Here is a 20,876-nt window from a genome sequence, read left to right on the forward strand (position 1 = left end):
TTATCCTGGGGTTATGTCTGGGGTTCCCCGTCCCTGGATCCACATACCCACACTCTCGGCTGGGGCAGCTGGGCTGAAATTCTGGGCTCCGAGTCCCGGGGTGCCAGTGTGGGATGCTAGGTCAGGATCCCTGTCCCCCATGGGGTTGCCTCATGGTCCTGCTCCAGGCTGATGCTCGGGGAGCCGCTCCTCCATCCCGGCTCCCCCGCCCACCCCGGGACCCAGGCCTCCATCCGGGCGGGTCCGCCGCCGGTGCCCCGGCGAGGCGGGGGGGGCTGAGCAGGGGGCTGAGCCGGGGGCGGCGCGGGGTCCGCGCCCGCGGCAGGGGCTGCTCCGGGGCGGCCGGGCGGGGCCACCGTCGGCGGGCAGCGGAGCGCGATGCGGGCCGCACACGGCGCCTGTGCCGAGGGGCAGGGCCGGGGAGGCGGTCGCCCCCCTTCCCCTCCCTCCCTCGCTCGCTCGCTCCTTCCCCTCCGCTTCCCGTCCCTGCCCCCTTCCCCCATGGCGGCGCTGGGCGACACGGCGCGGCTGGCGGCGGCGGCGGCGCAGCGCGGGGCGGCGGCGCTGTGAGGAGCCGCGCGGGGCCTGCGCGGCGCGGCGGCGGGCGGGCGGGCATGGCGGGCCGCGGCCGCCGCGCCTGGCTCAGCGTCCTGCTGGGGCTGGTGCTGGGCTTCGTGCTCGCCTCGCGCCTCGTCCTGCCCCGCGCCTCCGAGCTGGCGGCGGCGGCGCGGCCCCGCCGAGCCCGCCCGCAGGGCTGCCGCCAGCCGCCCGCCGCCGCCCCGCCGCGCCGCCCCGGCCCGCCGGCGCAGAGCTTCCTCTTCGTGGGGGTCATGACGGCGCAGAAGTACCTGCGGAGCCGCGCCGTGGCCGCCCACCGGTGAGCGGGGAGGGAAGGGCGGCTCGGCTCGGCTCGGGTGGCTGGGGTCTATTCGGCCGGGCTCGGGTCTCGGCGGGGCGGTTTACCCCTGAGGAGCGGCTGAGTTGGGAGCTCCCGGGCGGGAGGTGTCCCGCGCAGCCGGGATGTCCGCGCCGGCTGGGGAACCGCTTGTCTTTCCCCAGGGCAGGTGCGAGGGAGCAGAACGTGAGCCCTCAGGGCACGCTCAGATCCATCTCTGCTCGCCCTAGCCTGGGCGCGGGATGGGCAGCGCTGGGGCCGTCTCTGGGCAGCCGGGCGGGGGTGTGGGATGAGGGGAGAGAGGTTCCCCGAGCTCTCATGTGCTGCCCGGGCAGGTCAGTGGAGAGGTGAGGGAGTCGAATGGAGTCGTGTTGACTCTCTCTCACGGTCAGTACCCGGCAGAGGGTCGGGCAGCCGCTCCATAGCGAGGGGGCATCCAGCGCCGGTCAGTGGGGGAGATGCGGTGCTTCTTCCCTCGGTGCTTCTGCCTTGGGCGCAGCCACGTTGCGCTGTCCTTGGCTGCTGCTTCTGAACAGAGCCGACAGCTGATAATTACAGTAAAGTTTGGAGACTGCTATAACCCTCAGGATGAGAGGAGGAAAAAGAAAAGATCACTGCGCCGAGCCTAGAGTGTGTGCTTAGCAAGGAGACTCAGAAAATGCATCTGGGAACAAAGAGTAAAATCAGGCTCCTGTCGCTAAGGCTGGGCCAGGCAGCAAAACAGCTCCAATGGGGAAAGTCAGCTTGGGTGAAACGCTCCCAGCTTCGGGCTGGTGGGGCGAGCGCAGGAGCTGGGGTCTGTGAGTCCTGTGTTTATTACCTGAGGACACCTCTTTCTGGAGCAGGGACAGTTTTTGTGCTTTGTGCTGCTTGCTGTGGCCCGTAGCGTGGTCTGTGGATGTAGCTGGGTATTGCCGTGAGGGCTGTGTCCTAACGGGACTTCTGTCCAAAGCCTCGACAGCATCAGAATAATCATCCCTTCTGTGAGAGATGTGTCTGCGGCTTTGGAGAAATGCTCTGCTCTGCTGAAATGTGCTTATTGCTCCGGTGTCCGTGCCAGGAGGCAGCGCTGGGAGGCTGTGTGGGAAGCCTGCTTGGGAAATCTGAAAGAGTTAAGAGCTAAAATGTCAGCTTTGGGTATAGCCCGGCTGGAATTGAGAGCTGCACAGCCAGTGCCATCAGAGCAGCAGCAGCCTGGAGCTCTGAGGTGGATCTTTCGCTAATAAAACATCCACTTTAGCCTTGTACTAGGACAAACCCTTCTCCATCTCCTGCCCTCCCAGGCTGAAAAGTACTTGACCCTGTTGGCCAGTAAGAACAGTATGTGGCAAAACCATGTTTGATGGACCATCCCCTCCTCCTCCCTCTGCCCAGCTCTGATTTTGGGAAAGGGCAGCTCTCTTTACATCAGCATGAAATGCAGTGAAATTGCTTAATTTGGGTACTCTGAAGCATATTGTCCACCAGCGATTGTTTTACTTCCAGCTTAATTCCTTCTTTCAGCAGCAGACCTGTAATTAAGTTACAGAGCGCATGATTGATGTTTCGAAATGGGTGAAAGAATCTGTTTCTTCAGGGTTGTGTATTCTTCACTGTGTGGGATGGAGCGTTTTTGCTTGCAGATCTCACAAGCCGTGTAATTTACATACAGAAAGACTGGAGTCGTGTTGAGGCACCACCTAACAGGTTTTAGGGCAGGATAGTTTGTCTGGCATCCAGCAGATTTTGCATCAAGAATTCGAGAGAAGGCAAAATTTATCCCAGTATTGTCCGGAGATGGGTGTTAGTTGTGGAGCGTTTCACTTTGCTGCTGTGGGAAGGATTCCTGTCCCTGGCTTCGCCTGTGCTTGTGCAGGCAAACACAGTCCCGTGCTGTGGGAGAGCTGGGTTTACAGAACTGGATCTGCAACATCTGCTCTCACACACACACAAAGACTAAAGATACAACTTGGCAAATCCAACTAATGGAATTGGGTTCCTTCAACCCTGGGAACTGCTATTTTGGTTTAACCGCTAGAGATGATGTCTGCTCTTGGAAGAAGCAAATAAAGAGAGCTCTCAGCTTTGGGTTAAGGCTAAATGCATTTTTCTCACCTCCATTTGTAAAAGAAAGGAGCTAATGTCTTAGTGGCAGGAAGGCATCTTAGGGGGAAGGTGAGGAAGGGGGAAGGAGGAAGACAAACCTGAAATCTTAAATGGGTTTTGATTGCCGTGTGTCCTCAAGTAGACAATTGCTGGGATTACTACATTGACAAAGCATCCTGGTGAGCTGAATCGCTGGCACAGGGAGTGAAATGGGAAGCTGCTAGCAAGGCATTCCCGGGGTGGCAGCGTGTGCAGAGCCTTGATACCAAGCTAGCCAGGGAGCTGAAAGGAATTAGGGATTCAGAGGCTGAATACCTCCAAATTGCTGCTGCTCAAAGGCCGTTTACAGACACAGCTAAAAGGGATGGGAGCGGAAAGCATTGGGCGATCCTTGCTGCTGTGAATCCAGATAGGGTCTAACAAGAGGGGAAGCAATCCACTTCCTGAACATCAATCATGAGCAAAATGACCAGTGCAAGGGAAAACAGCCCGCTGGATTTTCAGGAGACGCCAACTCTTTGAAACAGTCGTGCTTTTGTAGTCTGTGAGGCAGAGAATAAGCTTTAGATCTACAGGTTTTCGAAGGGCAGATTTGTAGCTTCAGCAGTTATTGCATCTGACAGTCAGGTTAGCAGAGCTTCCCTTCCAGGAGGCGGGTGAAGTGCAGCAGCAGAAACTGTGGTGTCACATCAAAGGACAAGAAATAAGGAAAGGGGAATGCAGGAAGGAGTTAAAGAACAGCTGGGGTTCAGGGAAAGTGCAACTGGTGTGCTAATGGCTTTGCAGTTGAGGAGAGTTGTCCTAGAAGAGCTGCAGAAAGGAGAAGATGGGAATTAGCAGTTTCCCAGCAGATTTAAGTCCAATGTCTCAGGAACAGAAATATCAGGCAGTTAACTCTCTTTTCTTTTTTGTATTTTTTTGCATAGCAACTAGATTTCCTGGGAAACGTGGCAGGAGACTGGTGTGAATGCAGTTAATGGTGGGATGTCAGAGGTTGGGCTTTGGCAGTACCTTTGCAGGAGCTGCAGCGCTTCTCAGTTTGGGACAATCCCCACAAGTACTCCAAAGTGTCACAAGGCCATATGAATGAGAGTCGCAATCCCTGGAGATATTTAAAAGCTGTGTAGATGTAGCACTTGGTTTAGTGCTGTTTGCAGCAGTGCTGAGATAAGGATTGGACTCAGTGATCTTAAGGGTCTTTCCCAATCTTTCCCTTTCCTGCTATCTGTGACGCTGGTGCTGAGCATCCTGCTCCTGAGGCAGAAGGATGCCCTTTGAGAGGCTCCACACTGAACTTGCTGCCACATTTCTTGGTGGCTTATAGGAAACAGACTGCACTGGAATCTAAATACCTGAGTGGTTGGAAAAACTGAAGTGAAAGGCAGCCAGGAGGATTTGGGGTCTAAAGGAGTGTGTATTATCTGTCTAAACCCGCACTAGCCGCTGCAGAAGTGTAATACAAAACACATTTCTGTGCTTGTTTGAAATTCAGAACCTGGGTCGAGGCTGTTGGGTGGCATTTGGGTTTGATCCTCTCTGGTTGCTAGCAGGGTAATAGGATAGGTTGTGGAGTGTGTGCTCTTGCCTCTCTGGAGGAGGCGGTGGGAAGAGACTTTGAACATCCTGGCAGCAGGATACATGTTTTGCTTAAGGTATCTATCCTACCTGCAGCATTGCCGTGGGGAGAGCTCAGTGTGCTCTGCTCTTGTATCCTCTAGCAGAAGTACAGAGTTCTTGAGTTTGCCAAGCAGCAACTAGTTTGCTAAAATCTGCAAGAAGGTTTAACAGTATCAAGCAAATAGAGTGAGAGCAACCACCAGAGATGTGTGGGGGATAAGGAGAAATGAAGTCAGCTGCGTGCCCGGAAATAACCGTACAGCTCAAGCCTCTGGGACACTTGGGCTTTGATCTTAGTCTGACCCACTGAGTATCAGTGAGGGATATCCACGTGATAGGTCTGCTTCTGTCCCTGTTTCCACAAGAAAGGTGGATGGATACCCAGGGACAGAAAGCTTGCATCGCTTGAAGTTGCAACTAAAGCTGGATACCAATCTGAACTGCAAATTGCTCATTGCTTCCCCTGCAGCAAGTGTTGCTGGAAAGATGGGACCTTGAAGAACAGTTACACAGAACGAGCTCTAATTCAACATGAAATTTATCATAACTGTGTATTCAAGAAAACAGTCTTTGAGATCCATTATCTTGTTGAGTTCTTCACAATTGATGATTTTTCTTCAGCGTTAATTATACAAGATGACTATTTCTCAGAACTTTACACGGCTTCTCTGATCTCCTCTAAGGGAAGTTCCCAAGCTGCAGACAAAAACCAAGTAGGTTTTTTTTTGTAGTCGTCTCCAGTTTGGGTTCTCTACAAAGGAAGCACTGTCTGCTTAAGGCTGCTGACTGCTTCTGCTGAGTCTGCAGAGCTCATAACAAAGCAAGGTAATACAAATAAATAATAAACACTGGAAACTGAAGATAAAACATTCCAGATCTGTGCTCCTGCTGCTCCAAGCTATGCTTTTTACAGTTCTTTTTGAATGAAGAAAGGGCTTATGACAACATTTAGTCACTTTTTAGAAACTACTGGGGTTTTTAATGACTCTATCTGTGCACAGAGTTTTCTGTGTTGCGTGAATGCTGTGACAGAAATCTTTGCACCCAGTTTGCTTGTGACAGTTTAGGGTACACGTAGGCTATCCAGTGTGCAAAACCAGTGAAGGGATGGTAAAATTGACATGGTAGCCCACCAGTACTGGAGCAGTACTAATGTGCTCTGCTAAGAGGTTTCTTCTAAAGAAGCGTTACCTAATTTTCCTGTGTTTATGTTTATTTAAATTCCCTTGTCAGCACTAGCTTCTGGTTTGTTAGAGTGCTGTGCCGTGTGTGCTGAGAGAAACCAGGCTCAGCGCTGCTCCTGAGGAAGGTAACAGAGAGCCTTGTTGTCCTGATTCATGCACATCCTGCTGTCTAACGGAGCAGATTCAGATTACACGGAGGAGATAAGGTTGGGCTCTGTCAGGGCAGTTCAGTTACTGCTTTTTTTAAATGGCCAGTTTCAATACACGTATTGGTTTTATTCAGAACCTGATCTTTCTCTCTGGACAGAGTCGAAAAGGCCTTGAGCTGTCTGAAGCCACCAGCTGCAGTGGAGGTGGTCTCTGCAGGTGTAGATACAGGAATCTGGTGGCAGAAGTGTTGTGACCTCATTTCCTTTGAACAGCTGAGGGGGACAGGGAGCCTTTGTGAAGGGAAGGAGGGTGGCAAGTTTCACTAAAAATATTTCCCTTTGTTGTTGTTATCAAGCATACAATCCATTTGCAGATACAACCTGCAGGTCTTACCTTAGGAGAAGCATTGACCCAGGAAAGTCATTTCAGCTGGTGGGAGGGCCAGCAGGGCCACAAAAGTAGGAAGGTGTTGAGATAACAAGCCTGTGCCTAAGGAGCTGAAGGGGTCAGGTTGCTGCCTATAACCTGAGAGCAGACGTAGTGAACTGGACCGGAGGTGGGAGGACAGGCAAGAAATGTGACAGTTAAGACATTAATCTGCAGAATCCCTTGCGGTTGAGTCTGGTCTGATTCTTTGCAACATCAGATAAAGAAGTTAAAAGTAGCTTTGATGAGAATTCATCCCTACATTTACCAGTCCTTAGTCCTGCTGATAGCTGGGGTCAGAAGAATGTGCTTACAGTTCATCACACAACCTGTGGTTTGGCTTCTTTGGCCCAGTGTAGCAACGTGTTTCCTGAGCAAACTGTTCTTGGTGTATTCTCTCCCCAAAAAGGGCCACATGGAGCAGTGAGCTGTGGTTTAGACATGTGGAGCAGCACATGGTGGCTCCCATTGTCTCAGCCTCTGCCAAGCAGGGCTTGCCTTGCCACAGACACTCAGGCAGTTTTTTGGTGTGGGAGCGTATTTTGTCTGTCTCAGTTGGAACAAATGCTTAAAGCCACAGTCGTAAAGAACACGGCGAGTTGTCTCCTCCTGGAAGTTATGTTGTCGTGGGAAATGAAGAAAGACAGAGTCAAGCTGTGCCTGGGCACAGTCAATCTGAGGGCCCAAGGCTGAAGGAAAGTTGTGGTGCCAACCCAAGTCACAAACTGATCCTTGGCCATGGTCTTTCTGTGTGTGTTGTGTACCCCATATATGTAGGAGTATGTCTGTGGTTTAGCCTTTCAGTATATGGCCCAAATCCTTGAAAAGATGAGGTCAAAGTGGCTTTAAGATGAAGGGTTTAATGCAGTAGGAGGATTGGGAACCAAACCTTGCCAGTTTATACATGTTCATGCGTTTTATTCCCTTTCTGTTGAGTGGGAGCTCTTCTCAGGAGGGTTCTGAGGTGTGATGCCTGCTTGGTGAGCAGGGAATAAACTTAAACTGGGAACCAACAGAATGGGTGGTGGTGTGGGAAGAAAAGAAAGAGTTGAAGATTGCTCCTCCAGAGTCCAGAAAGGAAACAGAGCTTGCAGTGACAGAAGACATCCTATGTTGTCCATAGTTTGTAATCATTACAAAGACAGATCTTTCAGGATACTGAGAGCAAGTCTGAAAATTTATCATCTACTTTTGAATAAAAAAAAATCAATAAGCAGAAATATCCATCAGCCTTCAGCTTATAACTTCACTTGGTGACTGTCTGGATAGTGCCCTGGGTCCACTCACAGCTGCATTGGGAACTGCTCACAGTGGATGAGATGAGCTGCATTTCTCAGTAGCTTCTTCTGTTTTTTCTTTCAATGAGTTAAAAGTTTGAATGTGTCAATTACCTTTAAGGAAGGAGTCTGTGAAACTTAGGTTGGGAGTTGATATGGGACGAGCCAATTGACCAAGGCCAGATGATTTGGATGTGAAGCGTGGGTGTCAGAAAATAAACAGCAGAACTTCCTTAATAGTTGGTGAAAGTTGGAGATCTGGGCATGCCTCATTTTGAAAGGAGCTGTTTCCAAAGCTTGAACAGGATGTGACTTTTGAAGCAGTAGTACCCTGTGTTAATTGCATCACCGATGATTAAAAGCCTCATCACCTCTGTGGTGAAGTCAACAGGAATGTTTCCCTTGGCTTTACTCTGTTCTCTTCTGGGAAGCTGGGATCTAAACTTTTCCTGTGAAACCCTACCCGTGGCGGTAAGAAATCCAGAAGACAAAGCTTTTAAAGTAATTGGGCGATATTCATTACACGAAGATGGATTCGTGTGTAACTGTTAAGGTGTCAAAGTTAATGTTCAGTTAGCACTAATGAACCACCTTTGCATTTCCCTGGGGAACTTAAGGGATGGTTCTTCTGAAATATTTTTACGTTTCAGACCTTGTAGAGTAGCTAATTCTGGAGATTTCAGATGGTCTGTACTGCCCAAACTCTGCTCTGCTTTTGGCAAGAAGCCCACATTGAGAGACGTCTGGGAAAAGTGACAGTGATGCGTGGAGGGAATATTGTGTCCTTTACCTTGAGAGTGTTTTCTCGTTCAGCTTTGAATGTAGGTTATATTCTGAGAGTAGTCATCAAACGTAATTAGAATATACTCTGCCCTCATACAAAAAGGGGCAAAACCTGTTGGTTTACCAATGAAAATCGTTTTCATTGTCAGTTTCTGTAAAGGATACTTGAACTCTGTTTTTTCCAAGGTAGAATTTGAGGAAATAGTACTGAAAGCTTAATAATTTTTAAGGCAAGGCTGTAACAGATGATTGAAAACCCTCCCTGGAGAAGGTTAAGTGTTCTGCAGTCTGCCTTGAGGAATCGTCCCACATCTCTTCCTGCAATATAAGTGACCCAGTTTGCCCACACAGATGGGTTGGATTTGGCAGAGCAGCACAGAAGGTGTGGAGCAGATGTTGTCACTGTGCTGCTTCACACAGAAAAGGCTCCTCTTTTGTAATGTTGTCTGAGGACTGGAGCACCTCTCCTATGCAGACAGACTGAGAGTTGGGGTTGTTCAGCTTAGCGAAGGAGAGACCTTAGAGCAGCCTTCCAGTCCCTAAAGGAACTGACAGGAAAGCTGAAGAGGGACTTTTTACAGGGGCATGTAATGTCAAGACACCGGGTAATGGCTCCAAACTGAAAGAGTGGAGATTTAAATGAGATATTGGGAAGAAGTTCTTCCCTGTGAGGATGATGAGGGCCTGACACAGGTTGCCCAAGAGAGGCTGTGGCTGCCTCATCCCTGGAAGTGTTAAAGGGCAGGTTGTATGGGACTTGGAGCAACCTACTCCAGTGGAAGGGCTCTCTACCTGTGGCAGGGGCTTGGAATGAGATGAGCTTGAATTGAAGGTCCCTTCCAACCCAAACCATTTGTTGTGTGGTATACCAATTCCTCTGTGTGTCATGTGAATATCTTTGTTTACATGGGAAAAAACAATCCTTCAAAGCATTTAAAAAAACATCATAAAGCAGATGAGCTCCTTTGGGTGGTCTGTGGTAGCAACTTCTGCCTGACTTGGTGTACGTACTTAATTAGTCTTTGTTGTCTTTTTCAATCTAGAACGTGGTCCAAAACCATTCCTGGCAAAGTTGAATTTTTCTCCAGTGAAGGTTCGGACACCTCTATTCCCATCCCCATCGTGCCGCTTCCAGGTGTAGATGACTCTTACCCACCCCAGAAGAAATCTTTCATGATGCTCAAATACATGCATGACCACTACTTGGACAAATACGAATGGTTTATGAGAGCCGATGACGACGTTTACATCAAAGGGGACAAGCTGGAGAACTTCCTCAGGAGTCTGAACAGCAGCGAGCCCTTGTTCCTTGGGCAGACTGGCCTCGGCACCACAGAGGAGATGGGGAAGCTGGCGCTGGAACCGGGCGAGAACTTCTGCATGGGAGGCCCAGGAGTGATCATGAGCAGGGAAGTGCTGCGGAGGATGGTGCCCCACATCGGCGAGTGCCTGCGGGAGATGTACACCACCCACGAGGACGTGGAGGTGGGGAGATGCGTGCGCAGGTTCGCGGGAGTGCAGTGCGTGTGGTCCTACGAGGTAAGGACGAGGGCGCGGAGAAGGAGGGCTGTGTTTTGGAGGAGGGAGAGGGCAGGAGTGGCTGGCAGCAGGGGATCGCTGTTGTATGGCTGTGCAGTTCCTCCAGAGCTCCCTTTGCAACTTGACCATTCAACTGCACAGTTTCTACACTATTTCCTATAAGTATCACCTTGAGAAAGACCTACGCAAAAAAGGAAGTGCAACAGTAAGGAGGGAAATGGAGCCTGGCTCTAGGCACGTTGAGGTGGGGGAAGGCACATTCATCATCCATACAGTTACGTTTGTCTAGACAGAAAGGGAATAATCCTGAATCAAAGTGGCCATGAGTCCCTGCAGCCTGGACTGTCGAAGTGTCTTCTATCTTCTCTAGCTGGATATGTTGTAGTATTGTGTGGAAAACAAATGATGCAGTTACTGTGTTACTACTGCAGTTGAAATGTGCAGGGCTGACAGATGTTTGTCCTGATAGTGACAGTTTTTTCCCCAAACTACAGCCAGGACAGAGTTGTCTCATGGTGGCTGGCACTGTCACCCTGCGTGCAGAGCTGCCTCCCAGCCTGCCCACAGCCCGAGTCTGCTGCTGCTCAGAGGCCTTGCTGGCAGCCCCATCCGACTTGATGGGTCCTTGACGTCAGCAGAGACAAGCTACTGCTCTTAACACTGAAACTCAGGGTCTGCCCACACCAATGTGGCCACAAATTTGGCATCTTGTGGAGGGGGAAAAACTGAGAGAGCCTTCAGCCTGCTTGTGGCAGCATTTCCTGCTGGGTGCTGGGAGCTGACAGTTCCTCCCTGGGGCGAGCAGGGCTTCTCCTGCCTGGAGCATTGGGCTCTTTGAAGTGAGTCCTGGATGTTTATAGACTGATTGAAAACACTTTCTGGACTTGAGCTGCAGTTTCTTGCCTAAGACCAGGGAAAATGCTGGCGGGTCTATGTTAGAAGCAAGGGAGAAGTTGTGAGCAGGTGAATGGTTTTACACAACATTTAGGACTTGTACGCAACTGTCACTTTGTGCTTTTATGAGATGTGGTAAAGAGGGGGATTCTTCTGCTGACTTGACACAGAGCTTATGGTCACAGATGAGGACAGATGCTTCTGCTGACCTGCTCTTTTGGTAGCAAAGAGTTGGATTAAACTTTTGACACTGAATTTCTGCCCCTAAAAGCTGTTGCTTCGTTTCAGTTCACAGTTCAGTGACGGGAGAGCCTCTGAGGGAAGCAGAGGAGGTTTCCAGCTGTAGTAATTCATTCATATCTTTTGTGTATAAAGATTTTCTGTTCTGACAGTGGCTTTTCACATTCCCTGCTTACAGACCTGGAACTAGTTTATGTATTGCCAGCATTGTGGTTACCCATTCGTAAGGAGTCAGGAACTTTTTCCACAGTTTTTTAGCAGCGTAAGTTTTTTACCCTAGACACTCTGAATGGAAATAGCTTCTGGTGGGAATGCCTGTACCATGTGGCATTTAGTAACTTACTGAAACTGGCAAACACCTCCTAAATTCGATACGATCAAATTTGGCTTGAAATAGCTACAGCACACAACTGCCCTAGGAATGCTGTGTGACAAAATTAGTTTGGGCTTCTCTCAAAATCAGTTTTGTTTGATCAGCTTCTGTTAAATTGTCCACGCTGCTGGTTTCTCCCAAGTGCCATAAATTACTTGAATTGGTTTGTGTGAAGTCTATAAACTAAGATGTTCAGAAGTAACCTGTGAGTGTGAGATGTTAAGGCTCAGCTGTTTTGGAGAGAGAGAAGAGTTTTGGTGATGAAAGCACACTGCTTCTGCAAGGAACTGGTCCAATCTCAATTTAGTTGAGGCTTTTCAGTTTAAAAACCCTGTCATCTTTTCCTTTTTTTATTTTGATCTAGTCCTCTCATTGCTCAGACAACTAGATTAAACGTGCCTGGTATTTCATTTAAGATAAAGCAATATCTGTGTGAAATAACACAGCTGTTGTTAACAGCTGTGTTAGGAAAGCTTGGTGTAAAAGCGACATTTTCCATGTCTTGTGTGTTCATGAACATCAAGTAACAGCCCCCTATAAGTGAATTGCAAAGTGTTATATTTCAGTGAGCTTCTGATGGAGCAAAAGGTTTATCTATGCCTGCTCTGCTGGCATACAGCCACCACATTTTTCACAATACCTGCTGAAAGCAAAGCAACGGCAGCACGAGGCTCGGCAAACAAAACGGCCTTGGCCTGAGAAAACCCAAACCTCAGACTTCTTCACTTTCTGCACTTCCTATTCTGGAGAGCCTCGAGTGGCAGCACAGATGAGGAGCTCAGGTCTGTGCACTCACACCCCAGCTCGTTGGTTTTTGTTGTTAGCATCTCGGGTATGGAATGCCCTGCTGGACCTCAGTGCGGGTGGTTTTTTTCCCCTGCACTGTTCTTGCAGTGGGCTCTATGCCCAGAGTCATTTTACTCATCTCCAGAACTGTCACTGCCCCCTTTCTCTGATTTTTAGGATCTCACAATGTCTTTACTGTGCTGCTCATCTTTCCCTGGCTCTGGTGGTGTGCCCAAATGCATCTCCAGGCCTGGCTGTGTGCTTTTCTTTCTGCTCTCAGCAGTCTGTCTCAAAACCCTTCCCTCCCCCACCCTTCCTGTGTTGCTGTCACTTCGCTGCTCTCTGTGGTGCCTCTTAGACCACTTCATTAGTGGAACTGGTTATTGCCCGTTTCAAGACTTGTAAAGATTTGTTCATGCTCTTCCTGCCATCAGGAGCTTTTCAGCAAATACAGTGAAGGAATTGACACCAGGATTCTTTGCACTTCCTGTTTCACCCTACCCCAGAAAAGAGTCAGCAACAGTATCTGCGTGCTTAAGGAGAACTGAAGCTCCCAGGGCTCTAGGGAGCTTCGTCTGAGGCATCCAGGCTGCTGCTTCAGGAGCTGTTTGCAGCCCATGATGGATTTTAAGGTCCTGTGACCAGGTTTATAGCTGTTGCCTTACTTCACACAGGTTGAGTGAGTCACAGTTAAGACATGCCTCTTAAAATGTAAGTTCTTTATGCCAAGGATTATCTTCATTGTAAAAACAAAACTGAGGCTTACTGCTATTTGATGAAACAGATGTAAAACTAAGCCTTCTGTAGGGTGGAGCAGCCAAAGCTATGGATTTTCTGCAGGAAACTGGAGCTGTGAAATCACTGAAGCTTATGGAGGGTAGCTTGACTGGTTATGAAGTCATATGGAGTGCAATTCTTCCTCTGCACACAAAAGGCTTGTACTGAACTTTACTAGGAATTGACTCTGCATTTCTAGTGAATATTGGTATTTTGGACTTCTGTCACACTGCTGGCTGTTTTTCTCAGAAAAAGTGTACATACTTGAGCCCCCTTCATTCTGCCATTGCCTCTCACCAGTAGTTCTTACAGCATGTCTGGAGTGGATCACAGAGATGTGTTAGTTTTGTTTTCTCATGCACTGCCACGTGTGACCTTGGCTATTCAGCCTGAGAACAGGTTTCAGCTTTGATGCCAGGCTGTCTCATTTGTGATTTAAACGATCCCAACCTATTGTTGATCTCAGTTTTCATTTTGAGTCTAACCTTTCCTTTAAATGCTGCATCTGTATTAGGAAGCCATCACCCTGTAGCTTACTGCCGTTTCAGCCTTGCCTTGTAACCGTTGCTGAGGATTGTTCTAATGTGTGTTTAATATCCTCACTGGTAACTTTAATGCAAGCTCTTTGTAGCTGCTAAATATCAAGGCGGTGCTGAGGTCTATCCGAGTCATTCCTTCAGTAATAAACCCCTTCTGACACATGTTGCTTTCAGGTGGTACTGCTGCATGTCCTATAGCAGAATCAAGACAGCTGAATATGTTTAACCACGGGTCCAAGCACCCAGACGTTTTGTCTGCTTTTCCTTCTGTTCTGATTGGGGTAGTAGGAGAAATTACATAGGAAGGACATGTGAAGTGGTGGTTCTTTTCTCCAAACTAGCAACAAGTACTCTGCAATATCCCAAAGGGAGACAAGATTTTTATCATATACATGAAAAAGCTATGACAAAGGCAACAATCACATCAGGTGATGTGAGCATTGAGGAAGGGTGGGCCCAACCTTTTGGATGTTGGTGAGGGAAAAAGTAGGGCAGTGGTGACTAGGGATAGCAGGGGGCTTCTGGGGGAAGAGGGCTTTGAATTAATGTTTTTTGTGGTCTTTTCATCTGGAGTAATTGCAGATAATTGCTGCTCTGAAATTCACTGAAGTTAGGAAAGCCTTTAAAGTGCACATTGTGTCTGCCAAGTACATTGGCAGTACCAGAACATATGTTGGACTCTCCCATGGGCAGAACTGAAGTTTGTGGGGTTTTGTAAGATGGAAGTAAAAAAGTGTTGCATTGGTTGATCAGAACTAAAGACTGGGATAGATGCAACTGTTAACTGCTGATCTTCAGTTCCCTTGCTTTATCCTCTGAGGAAAAAAAGAGTCTTCCTTTATTAACAAAGAAAGAGGTTCTGCCTGTTTGTGCCTGGCTTAACATATGGCACATAGTGCACAGTGACCTCAGCAGCAAGAGCTATGCCTCTCAGAGTAGGGCAGGATAGGATTTGTGAGGAGGTGTTTTGGACAGGGTGCTCTGATGCACCTCAGCTCACTGCACTCTGTGTGGGGCAGTGGGGTTGGACTGTGATGTTCGAACCCTCTTGCTCTGTCAACCCTTGCCTTTGACTCCAGGCAGCAAATGTGAGACGACTCTTTGTGGTGAGAGCATCCAGCAGCACTTCTGAAATCAGATGCTGTAATTACATACCTATTGTCTCAACTTCAGAGCTTGTACACTTTTTTTAAAGTCAGAGCATAAGATCTTGGCAAACCACAACAGCACCAGATCCCTTATCTCACTGTGTGTGGAGCCCTTTGCATCTCTTCATTCAAGAAATGTACAGTACAAAGTGTGTGTGCCTGTGAGAGGGAGGGTGCAAGCATGCACTACGGCTTAGGGTAGATGTTTACAAATCATCTTTTCTTAAACACCAGCTTTTTTCTTTGAAACACTTCAGAGATGTCTTTTTGGCTTCAGAGGAAGTTGGAAGTGGGTGGTTATCTGTTCCGGGGATGGATGGAGATTGAGCTTCTTGAAGGTAACGAGGAATGGCATTTTGTCAGAGAACAGACAGGTTAAGACTAGTGAAGAGCATTATCTGGGCACGGAAGGTGATGCATGGTGCTCAGTGTGAGGCTGAAGTACATGACTGATGTGACAGGGAGTCTGAAGCGGTGGGGTATGACCACTATGGTCTAATTTTAGTAGCAAATTAGGAGGGCAGAGAGGTCAAAGGAGACAGTAAAGGCTACAGTTTGGGTTTGTGAAATGGAAGTGTGGGCTTGGAGGGTTTGGAATAGATCTGAGATCTGTCCCTGAGTCCTGTCCTAGCTCTTTCACTGCAGGAAATGATTAAGTACTTGAGAACCAAATATTCCAATGTCACTAAGTCATTTCTTAGTGACTCCTGAACTCAGGTTGGTAAAGTGTTCTTGTTTGTTTCAGAAAATCAAGAACCACTTTGTATATAGTGCTAAGTGTTGTACCAAAGTTATTGAGTCTGGATCTCACTGACTTTACGTTTTAGAAGAGGAAGGCTGTGTGATTTGTGCTAACACATATGTCTCTTTCCAGGCTATAGAGACTACTGGAGAGTGACCTAGTTTTTGTGAGCACATGGTTAATCTGTCCCTAGTTAGCTGAATGACTTGATCTAATGCCTAAGCTGAGGGTTGCTGAAATGAGGACTTTGAGGAAATGCGGGCTCTAAGAAAGCTTTAACCATGAATCCAGCAAACACAAGTATCGCTTTTTCCCCTGTTACTGTCTTCTTGAAGTGTAGTGTTTGGTTAGAGGTGAGGATCTGTGCAGCCTCTTGAGTGTAGGGAGCCATCAGTATTACTTGTTATCTTGAGGACAAGTCAGGAAGGGCTAATCTTTCGTTGCATGACAGGACAAAGAACTCTTAATAAAATAGCTCAGCATCCTGGTTTCTTAATTAAGGCACGCAGAAGGCACTTGAGGATTTGAGTTTGTTGAGCAGCAGTGGGGGTACACAGAGGGAGGTCAGCCTGAGGCCAGAAGCTTTCTGATATATTTCTCTTTTCTGAACTGATGGGAAAGCCATTTCTCTTTTGCAGGGTAGATTGTTGCTTTTCAGCTTACTGGAGCTGTGAGGCTCAATACATGGGGGAAATGACATGCTGTGATCGATACTGCACTGCCTCGTGTAGGTGTATCCCACCTGACTGGAGACCTTGGGAAGGACACAGTTAACTTCCAAACCTAATCAATATAAAACCCAGCAGTACCTGTGTAGTCAGTTGTGTCCCATGAGTCAATTATGTCTGACCAAACTTCGAGATGGCAAATTTCCTTTTCTATTTCATTTAGTTCTTATTTCTGTGTATAAGAGATGAGAGTGGGAGAGTAAACCACTTCATGGCCACATCTGTATAAACAGAATCTCTGTGAGATGTTCCACGTGGCTAGACAGTATTGGGGGATGGGGGGAAGGTCTTTCTCAGCTCAAGTGGACATGAAGTGTTTTCAGCTGAGGCTTTCAATGTTGAAGTTTTTAGCTGATCTATATGTAGAGGGTAACTGACCTGGATGTTTGAGGGGGACATTAATTGTGTAAATTTGGAGAGATTATTTGCTTTTCTCTCCTCAGTCTGTTAAAACTGAGTTCCATGAGCAGCTTAAAGCACCAACAGCACATAGGTGTCAGAGTCTGTAAGCACGGGAGAGAAAAAACAGACTTATTTGGTGATGGGAAATGGGAATTAAGTGCTGATGTGGGGAAGGGGCTTAATATAAACTAGCTGAGGTCACTGAAGGGATGCAGAAATACACTCAGCTCAGATGCTTTCAGTGGTAGCTGTGTTACCCTTGGAGTCTGGTGTTTTGAGAAATATTTGTGTTTTTCAGTAACACAATTGAATTAATAGAGAGAAGAAACAAAAGATGGATCTTTTGAATGGACAGCTATGGTGAGGTTTGATGTAATATCTATTTGTTAGTTTAATAAAAACAGTTTCATGTAAAACTTCATTTTATTTTGAACTTGGGAGTGAATAAACACAGATGGTTACCCAGAGCTGCATTAGGCAGTGTTTGTAGTCAGCTGTATCTGTGTAGCACTAACCTGCCCTGAAGGCTTTTCTCTTAATGCTTTTGGAGAAAATAGCAGCTAGCAGGCTAACTCTGCCTGGACACTGCATGGCACATGTCCCTGTGCCCTCTGGGCTGACAGCGTGCTGGGTTAGTCCCTGGGGATGCATTTGTCATCTGCACAATTGTGTTTTGCCAGATCACTGTGTTTGCAGCCACTGATCTGCTGCTGGTGCTGGGAAATGTATTGGAAAGAGCCTTTTAACACCAGGTGACTTCTCACCCCAGCCTGGGAACTGCCAGTTCCTCTTTTGCTTCCAGTTGCCTATTCGTAAAGTCACTATCTTCCCTGGTCCCCTTCACTGGCATTGAGAAGGCAAAAGATGGCTTTCCATGTGCTGCTGTGTTTTCAGAGCTTGCAGGCACAGTTACTAGTGAGAACTGTGTATCTTGAGTCTTCCTGTACATAGAACCCAAGTGTACTTCCCACATGTCAATAAGGAGCTTGGCATTTTAGGCTGTGGTGGGAGAACCATTGGTTCACGGATGAAGAGGGAAGATGCAAGATGACATCCTCCATCGCCCAGTCCTTGAAGCAGGCAGGTAGCAGTTTCACTTGGTGCTCTGTGCTGTTGTGTGATGGCTCAATGAGTGATGTGAGCATGTAATCTGACCGCACAGAGGATTAATTGTCCAGGATTTGTCTAACCTCATTTCCTGTAGACATCTCTTGGCTGAAGAACTGCTGCTGCTGTTTTGTGTTCTAAACCTGTTTGATTTGGAGCAGAGAACTTAGTTTTACTTTGCTGAGTGGTTGCACCGTCTTTAATTGATCCTTAAAACACTTAAAGCATTTTAGCACTAGTTTCCTGTGTTAAAAGATTATCTGGACTCCTGGTGTTGTGAACTTTCATGGTTATCAGCTGGAGACCTCTTAAAATCTGGCCAGAAATCCTGATTGCCTGAAGAGTGGGGATTATGTTCTTGCATGCCTAGACCAAAGTGACCTTTATGTGTCACAAAGAAATTAGGAACATAATTGGGAGAGTTTGGGCAACTGACTGGTTTTGTTTTCCAAAATCCTGGTGTTTCAGCTGAAAATGTCTTTGAGAGTCCTTGGAGAACTGAAAGTTGAGTTCTAGCATTTCTGGTTAGTTTCTTAACATAAAAGTGAATTTCTACTGGCATCATCAGTGAAAGCAAGTTAGTTGCCAGTGGTTCTTTCAGATGTGTTTTGAGCAGGTTAAAAGTACTGTTAAAATAATGAAGCAAAACTAAAAGTTGTGACTTTGTTTTATCAGGGGGATTCTTGAGAACCAGTTGGACATCATGGCAGTTACTAGCAGCTTGTGTGATAATAATGACTTCAGTATAAGAGTATAACTTAAATTGCTATTAGGGACCCCAAATGGTTTTTTAGGACTCTTTGAATAGGAAATCTCTGTTTATACTTTGTCCACACTGTACCCTGATGTTAAGTATTGCTCATAAGAGGAAAGCCATGACAGTGAGCTCTCTTCCAAACAAGCAGTCCAGCAGCTTTTCTGCTTTGCAGTCTATGTAGTGCTGTTTCACCCATGCTGCTGGCACTGACCTGCTGCCAGGGCTGCAGCACAGCTCCAGTGCTTAGTGATCTGACGTCCTGGGAGCATTGCAAGGGTAGAGCAAACTGCTTCATTTAGCATCTCTTCTGGTTTATAGGTGAGAGTACAAGTCTGTACAGGATGGGAGTCCTAAATATTTATGCAGAGCTGTGAGATGGGGCTCCTAGAGCCAGTGCTTTAGAGTCATTAGCTTAGAAAGGGGTTTAGGAGAAGGCATAACATGCTCTTGTGTAATGAAGAGAACACAGGTAGGGTCATGCCCACTGGATCTAAGCTCCATCCAAGTCTCTGGGTTTAATCCTTCCTACTGAATGGCTTTAGGGAGCTCCAGCTGAGTGCTGTATTTTTGTTCTTGGAAGCAGTCTTCAGAAGCATCCGGTACTCTTTGTGGATTAAGCACAGGTCCTTAGAGGCTAGGATTAGCAATGAAATAAACGGGAACCCATAGTTTGGACTCAGCTTGCAGTTCATTAAAAAGCAAAAAAGGGTAGTAGAAATCTGCTTGCAGTTCCAGAAATGCTGCTGTCACCTTCCTCCTGCCTTCAGCTTGCCCCAGCCTCTCTGAGTAGGCAGCCAACGTTTGGATGCTGCTTCCCTGCCTACTGTCCTTCTGACTGTGCTCAGACCTTGTCTTGGTGTGTGTTCTGAAAGGCAAGCACAAGTTTGTTCATGAAAACTTACTGCCTGCTCTTGTTCATGGTTGCCACTTCAGATTTTGGTGCAACTGGTTAGTACAGTGCCCTGAGAATAGCAGCAGAGTATTAATGAAAGTTCCTCTGCTTGTAGACCTTCAATGGGTGTAATTACTTGGCAGTAACTTCTTTAAGCCTTATTTGAATTAAAGCTACATGTTTTGGCTGGTTATGTCACCACTGTATTAGTGAGGAATGCAGGAGACAGTGCTAGTTTGCAGTAACTGAGCTGCCTTAATCCTTTGTAACCATACTTTTTAATATGTTACTGTCTTAGAGAGCAAACATTTGCCCAAAGGACAGCAGAGTTCACTCCTCAGCACAAGGGCAGTGTTCTTTGTCTTCAGTAAGGACTAAGAAAGTTCTTAGTAAGTAGGTGTTGAGAATATTACATGTAATTCTGCATAAAGGCTCAATGGGAAACTGACTCTATTTTAAGTGTTCATAAGTCTTTTTCCCTACAGTCATCCCAAGGTGTATGGGTGCAGAGTGGGTTAAATGCCTCACTTTTTGTAATGGTTTCGTTCAACCTTCAGACCAGATGCTTCGCTAAAACCAATCTTGTCTGACCAGAGTGGCTCCAGATCATACCCTCCTCACGTTCTTTGTCCGGGTCAGCAAAAACACTGTTCCCTTGCATGTGTATCTCTGCTGTCCTGGCAAAAGGGAAATTTGCTTAACCTTATCACAGATGATTTGTCAAGAAACCTTATGCTTACCTTACTTTACTGTGTTTGTTTAACCTTATCACAGGTTACTTCACTGACATACTTGGTTTTATATCCTCCTTCTATTGAAGACACTTCCTAATGTTTTTGGCCAAAGGGAACTTGAGTTAAAAAACAGGTAACAACCAACAACTGAGAGACAATAGCAGATTTAATCTTCATAAAGCAGCAGGACTTTTGCTTTGCTGCTCTGGGAATGTTTGTGAGCTGTGGCTTCTCAAGGTTTGGGACAGAGCAGATTTGAACAGGTTTTTTTCAAATGTTAGACACTATCCCAGGCTGCCCAGGGAGGTGGGGGAGCCCCAGCCCTGGAGGGATCCCAAAGCTGTGTAGCTGAGCTGCTGAGGCCCATGGGTTAGTGATGAGCTTGGCAGGGTGAGGACAGGGCTGGGACTTGATCATCTGAAAGACTTTTTCCAACCAAAATGATTCTAAATAATATTTCCCCCCCTCCTGCAACTCCTCGGGGTTGAGTTGTGCACTGTAGTCACTGCAAGAGCCTTTTGCAGTTGCACTTTGTCTTGCTGTGTTTTACAGGGCCCAACTGGAAGCCACCTGTGATCCTATGGAGTGATATGTTTGGCCGAGTGCTGATGTTTGCTGACGGTAGCATCGCTGCTGTGTGTGCTTGTACTGAAGAGAAGCCATCCACATGGCTTCTTATGTTTTCTAGGCCAGAAACAACACCATAGCTCCTGCAGCCTTAAAGAATTAGCCTAATTTCAGAACTGGAAACTAGGGTAAAGACGAAAAGGATATTTCAGAATGTATAAAACAGGAGCTAGG

At 47.3% G+C, this 20,876-nt stretch overlaps 1 protein-coding gene across 1 annotated transcript in view; it reads left to right on the forward strand.

Annotated features, from left to right (window-relative positions):
- The first annotated feature begins 614 nt into the window (after positions 1-614).
- CHSY1 (chondroitin sulfate synthase 1) overlaps positions 615-20,876 on the forward strand; it is a 76,240-nt gene continuing 55,978 nt past the window's right edge. The window contains exons 1-2 of the mRNA XM_061999580.1: positions 615-877; positions 9,461-9,956. Coding sequence (XP_061855564.1) covers positions 615-877; positions 9,461-9,956 — 759 coding nt within the window. The remainder of the gene's footprint in view (positions 878-9,460; positions 9,957-20,876) is intronic.

The sequence above is a fragment of the Colius striatus genome, chromosome 7 (genome assembly GCF_028858725.1).
Source record: "Colius striatus isolate bColStr4 chromosome 7, bColStr4.1.hap1, whole genome shotgun sequence".
NCBI classification, from domain to species: Eukaryota; Metazoa; Chordata; class Aves; order Coliiformes; family Coliidae; genus Colius; species Colius striatus.